Below are 6,456 nucleotides of genomic sequence, written 5' to 3' on the forward strand. Positions count from 1 at the left end.
CCCTTGGAGTCCCAAGCCAGGGAGGGCAGGAGGGCCGGGGGCCTCAGCCACAACCCCCCTACACCCACAACCAGCCGAGCCTCTACAACCAAGCCACAGCCAGAAATGCCCCAGGCTCCCAAGCTGGAGCAGTGGGGCAGGGTGGGGCAGAGAGCCTCAGACACACCCCACTGACATCTTCATCCAGCTCAGCAACAACTGAGCCACTGCTGGAAGCCCCCTGGTATCCCCTGTAGGAATGAGGGGGGTACCATGGGCCTCAACCATGCCCCCCTCCTTCCTCTTTCTCTCACACTATTTCCTTCCTCCTTCCTGTTTTCTCCTCTCACCAACTGCTCGGCAACAGCATCATAGAATGTGGAAAATAATAATATAAATATATAAATAAATATATTAAAGAAAAAAAAAAAAGATCTACCGCATGATCCAGCCATCCCACTTCTGGGTATATGCCCAAAGGAATGGAAATCATCATGTCAGAGGGAAACCTGCACTCCCACATTCATTATAGCTCTATATACTATAACTAAAATATGGAACCAAACTAAATGTCTTTCAGCAGACAACTGGATAAGGAAAATTTGGTATATATACACAATCAAACACTCAGCCATAAAAAAAAAAAAAAGAAATTCTACCATTTGCAGCAACATGGATGAGCTTGGAAAGAATTATTTTAAGTGAAATTAGCCAGGTGCAGAATGAGAAATTCTGCACATCTTCACTCATAAGTGTGTACTAGGAAGGAAGGGAGGAAGGAGAAAAAGAGGGAGGGAGGAAAGAAAGAAAAAGAAAGAAAGAAAGAAAGAAAGAAAGAAAGAAAGAAAGAAAGAAAGAAAAAGAAAGAAAGAAAGAAAGAAAGAAAGAAAGAAAGAAAGAAAGAAAGAAAGAAAGAAAGAAAGAAAGAAAAGAAAGAAAGAAAGAACACAATAGTACATTGATCTTTCAGAATAAGAGAACAAATCTGTGGTTCCTAGCAGTGGGGGTGTGGGGTGTTGAAGAGAGATTGGGTATGGAGTAAAAAGATTAATGAATGTATTAACAATATTGATTTGATCGATATATGTTGTACGCATGTGATGGTAGTCAACACTGTAGCCCAAATATATGTATAATTAGTTATGCTTCAATAAAAATATAAATAAAATAAAAAATAAATAAAATCAACATGGAAAACTCAGGTGTGTTTTTATGTGCCAACAACAAACTAGCAGAAAAAGATATCAAGAAAGCAGGATCATTTACTATTGCTACCAAAAAATAAAATAAAACAAAATGCTTACAAGTAAATTTTTAAAAGGAGGTGAAAGATTTCTACAAGGAGAACAACAAATCACTGCTGACAGAAGTTAAAGAGGACACAAAAAGATAGAAGGACAATGAACTGGAAGAATTAATGCTATGAAAAAGTCCATACTACCAAAATGATCTACAGATTGAATTCAATCCTCATCAAAATACCAATGACTTTCTTCACAGAAATAGAAAAGACAGTCCTAACATTCATATCATACAACAAAAGACCCTGAATAGGCAAAGCAACCCTGAGCAAAAGAAATAAAGCTGGAGGCATTACACCACCTGAGTTCAAATTATACTACAAAGGGATTGTAATCAAAACAGCACTGTACTGGCATTAAAACAGACACATAGACCAATGGAACAGAATAGAGAATCTGGAAATTATTCCACAAAATTTCAGTCAACCGATCTTTGATAAAGGGACTGAGAACATACATTGGGGAAAGGACAGCCTTTTCATTAAATGGTGCTGGGAAAACTGGATATCCGTATGTAGAATAATGAAATTAGACCCATACCTCATGCCATATACATTAATCAACTCAAAATGAATTAAAAGCATAGATATAAGACCTGAAATTATAAAACTACTAGAAGGAAACTTAGGGAAAACTCATCAGGACATACGACTGGGCAAATACTTTATGAATAAGATTCAAAATCACAGGCAAAAAAATAAATAAACAAACAAACCATATTATACCTAACTAAAAACCTTCTGCACAGCAAAGGACATAATCAACTGAGTGAAAAGACAACCTACAGAATAGCAGAAAATATTTGCAAACTATGCATGTGACAAGGGGTTTACTACCTAGAATACACAAGGAATTCAAGCAACTTAACAGTAAAAAAAAAAAAAAAAAAAAATCCAATTTAAAAAATGGGCAAAGGAGCTGAATAAATATTTCTCCAAGGAACACAAACAAATGGCCTATGGGTACATGAAAAATGCTCATCACTAAGCATCAAGGAAATGCAAATAAAAGCACGCTAAAATATCATCTCACCCTTCTTAAACTGGCTATTATCAAAAAGACAGAGAATGACAATTCTGGTGAGGATCCAGAGAAAATGGGGCCTTCTACACTGCTGATGGGACTGTAAGTTAGTACAGACTTTATGGAAAATAGTATGGAGGTTTCTCAAAGAATTACACACAGAACTACAATACAATCCAACAGTCCCACTACTGGGTATATGACCAAACGAACAGAAATCATCATGTAGAAGGGAAACCTGCACTCCCGTGTTTATTGCAGCTCTATTTACAATTGCCAAGGTATGGAACCAACATAAATGTCCATCAGTGGATGACTGGATAAGGAAAATGTGGTATATACACACAATGGAATACTACTCTGCCATACAAAGAATGAAATTCTGCCATTTGTAGCAACACAGATGAACTTGGAGAAGATAACATTAAATGAAATAAGGCAGCACAGAAATAGAAATACTGCATATCCTCACTCATAGTGGGATCTAAAAAATAAGTAAACTTTAGCTCAGTTGGTTAGACTGTAGCCTCATAACACCAAGGTAATGAGTTCAAATCCTTGTACTGGCCAGACACTCAAAACTAATAAAGAATATATTAAAAAAATTAAAATAATAAATAAAGAAAGAAACAACAAACACACTAATGGAACTTTCAGAATGAGAGATAGAGGAGGGGAAGAAGTAGGAGGAGAGAGGCTCAGGGAGAAATTGGTTAATGGACATAAAAGATGAGCGCATTTTGTAATGACGAATTTGCCAACTATCCTGAATTCATCATCACATATTGTACACAAATACTGATGGTCAACTCTGTACTCCCAAAATATGTATAATCAATTGTGTTTCATGTAAAGAAAGAAGAAATAAAAAGGAAAAAAAAGAAAGAAAGAAAAAACAAGGGTCTGATGATCTGATAAAGTCATTCCCACCATGTTTATCTGCCTAGTATTCTCTGATAAAATGTTCTGGAATAGGTAATATATATTTATGATATGCAGAAAACATCACTTTTTAACTCTTTCAGAAAATGAACTCAAAACCCATATTCATAATTTCTGATTTGAAAACAAACAAATAAAGTTCAGGAGAATATAGGATTAAATGGCCTTTCACCCACACTCTATGCACAATCTTACCTGTACACACACAGCACAGATATGCAAAAGCTCTCTTGGCTCTCTGCTTCACACCATCCCTCCTCCACAGAAGGGCTGAGAGCCACTGCCTATAATGAAAGATCTAGCTGTCCCTGAAATGTTTGTCCCTGAAATGTCCTTATAGGACAGAGCAGTCTGTGAAGGTGAGTGCTACAGTATAAAGAGGCACCCACCATTGGTTTTTCTCAGCTCCTCCACAAGGCAGCGGGCTTCCTCTTGAACACGGTCCTCAATGGTCCTCTTTCCCATCCCCAAATTCCGCAGGGTCATGAGTGAGAAGCGCCGGGTCTCTTTCCATCTCTTTCCATTGCTGAAGATGATTCCTAACAGACAGGGAGCAGAAACTAGGAGGGAGATCCCAGGCAAGGAGGAGCAAATGGCCACTTGTCGGCCACATGTCTGGGCCAAGGTCTGCCTGAGGATTTCTTTACATCTCTGTTTTCAGCTCTCCCACCCCCATTACCAATGCTGACACAGGCACATGCACACCTACCATGTCCTTTACTAATTCTGTCAATCACTGGGTGACTGCCTCTTCCAGAAAACTCCTCTCCCATATCAATCAGGGCTTCCTTCACTGCTTCATATCCATGCAACACGACCGTGGGATTCATACCAAAATAAACAGTGAACACAGGGCCATAGACTTTTGAGAACTGGGAAAGGAGATGAAAATCATAGCGAAATAAGTGATGATATGGTTCATATATTGTGCCGGATTCAGACATATTGTAATTTCATTCTCTATGCTTTTATTCTACTACACACAGCTTCAAATATTTCTCGTTTTTGTATAAATATGGCTGTGATTTTTATAGCTGCCACTTATAGATAACCTGTGATGTGCCATACAATGCTCAAGCAATTGGTAAACAGATTACAATTAATCCTTACACCAACACATTCAGCAGGTATCTGTATCCTGTTATAAGGCAAAAAGCTGAAGTTAGAGAATTTTAAATTCATTTTCAGTGCCCCACAGTTAATGCACAGAAGACCAAAAATTGATCCTCTCGTAATTCAAACTCTGATTCTGAGCAATTTATCAGCCCCATGTGCTCACCTTGAGACCATTACTCACCTGATGGCTTCAGGATCCAGTTTTACCATCAGGATCTTCACTCAGTAGCCCTGTGATAAACACTAGCAATCTTCAGTTATAAAGTCACCCCAGGTGATTCTAATAACCATCCCAGTTTGGGACCTGCTGGTATTACCAGCAAAGACACAGTGAGCAACACATGGGAAGCACCAGGACATCCAGCATCTCCCGGAAGAACAATTTCTAACATCCTCCAGCAATTTTGGACACAGACAGCAGGTTTGTGCAGAAACCAAAAAACTTCTGATACCACCAAGTCATTCACTTATGCTGGTCCTGAGCCTATAGCTATTACCTCAACATCAGAGAAAATAAATTGATTCTTCAGAGAAGTAAAATTTCCATGTCCACTAGGTCTACAAAGTGGAGTGGGGGGAGGGGGAAGGAGATTGGGGGATAACTGGGTGGGGACAAGGGGCTACGAAAGTAATTTCTGGTAATGGGTATGCCCCCAGTATGAATCTGTCCTTCACATCATGGGCAGGAGGGGTGACAATTAGATTTGTATCCATGAATATTTTTTAAATAGAAGAGACAAAAAAGAGAAAAAAAGAAAAAAAAGTTTCCATGCTGAATAAAACACAGGAAATTATAACTGATGACTTTTCAATGAAATCTCAAATCACAAACACATGCTTCCCTTACCATTTACCTTCAGCAGGAAATTACAGAAAATGGCTATAAAACAAAGGGAAGCATCACTCCCAGTGTTTGCCATTTTATTACTTTAATTATTCCACACAAGGGCCTAAGTGTTTCTCTACTCACAAAATTCATTACTTTCTTCCACTATTTCTGAAAAAGAGAAACTGAAATAGGCAACAGAATCATCAATGTTTATAGGGAGCATTTTGCTTTACGAAGATCAATTATGTATTTTTATTATATACACTATTGAAAAATTATAGGACATATTTACGAGGTATAAAATGTATTATGATTTTTAATACAACGGGGAATGATTAAATGAAGCTAATTAACAAACCATCTCCTCCAATATTTAACTTTTTTGTGATTAGAATATTAGATATTTACACCCTTATTGATATTGAAATGTACAGTACTAAATTTTAACCTAAATCCAGCATACTGTGCAATTGATCTAAAGAAGAATCAGACATTCCTCCTACCTAAGACTTCATACTACAATGATCTATTACCATAATGTGCTCCCAAAAATATATTTATTTTAAAGTAGGGGTCAATGTACTTACTCTTTGCAAACCACTGAAGGAGCATAAAGCATACTTACATTGCTTAAAGATTTGCTGATGTCCTTAACATCTATCTGTAGGATATTTCCAATAATTGGGAGCGGAGTGGGGCCAGGTGGGAGCTTCCCTCTCCCAGATCTCTGTCTCCAGGCTGAAAGGATAAGCAAACAGGAGAGACAGAGCACCAGGACCACCAATGGATCCATTGATGCCTTCTCTTCAGATAAGACAACTATGATCTTGCAATCCAAAGCTTTTTATAACACTTCCTGCTGATTCAGTATGTGCCTCTATGACATATAAAGCAATCACTAAGCTACATCCACTTATGTGCTGCTGAGTGGACTTTGGCCCAATGAGATATAAAAATAGAATGTTTTAAAATCTTGTTGTTTCTTTCCAGTGCTTACTCTGGACATTCTTGTTTAATTTCAGTGGGCTGGAGCTCCGGTATTGGTAATAAAAGAAAACAGAAAACAAAAAAAATGGGTGACTCCAATGTACAGTTATAATTGAAAACCTCCAAAGTAAATCATTTGATGCCAGAAAATTACTTAAAATTCTAGATTCTCAGATTAATGACCAGTTGGGAATTTATGACTTTGAGGCTAATACAGATTATTATTGTATTCTATGCCTTGTAATTAAACTATGTAAGTTAAATATTATGTCAAACACT

The 6,456-nt window shown here is 37.6% G+C and overlaps 1 protein-coding gene across 2 annotated transcripts in view; it reads right to left on the minus strand.

Annotated features, from left to right (window-relative positions):
- LOC134382559 (cytochrome P450 2C19-like) overlaps positions 1-5,983 on the minus strand; it is a 46,223-nt gene extending 40,240 nt beyond the window's left edge. For both annotated transcript variants that reach the window (XM_063103217.1, XM_063103216.1), the window contains exons 1-3: positions 5,816-5,983; positions 3,955-4,117; positions 3,635-3,784 (exon numbers count right to left, since the gene is read on the minus strand). In XM_063103217.1, coding sequence (XP_062959287.1) covers positions 3,635-3,784; positions 3,955-4,117; positions 5,816-5,983 — 481 coding nt within the window. The remainder of the gene's footprint in view (positions 1-3,634; positions 3,785-3,954; positions 4,118-5,815) is intronic.
- Positions 5,984-6,456: the final 473 nt, after the last annotated feature.

Source organism: Cynocephalus volans, chromosome 7, assembly GCF_027409185.1.
Source record: "Cynocephalus volans isolate mCynVol1 chromosome 7, mCynVol1.pri, whole genome shotgun sequence".
Taxonomy (NCBI): Eukaryota; Metazoa; Chordata; class Mammalia; order Dermoptera; family Cynocephalidae; genus Cynocephalus; species Cynocephalus volans.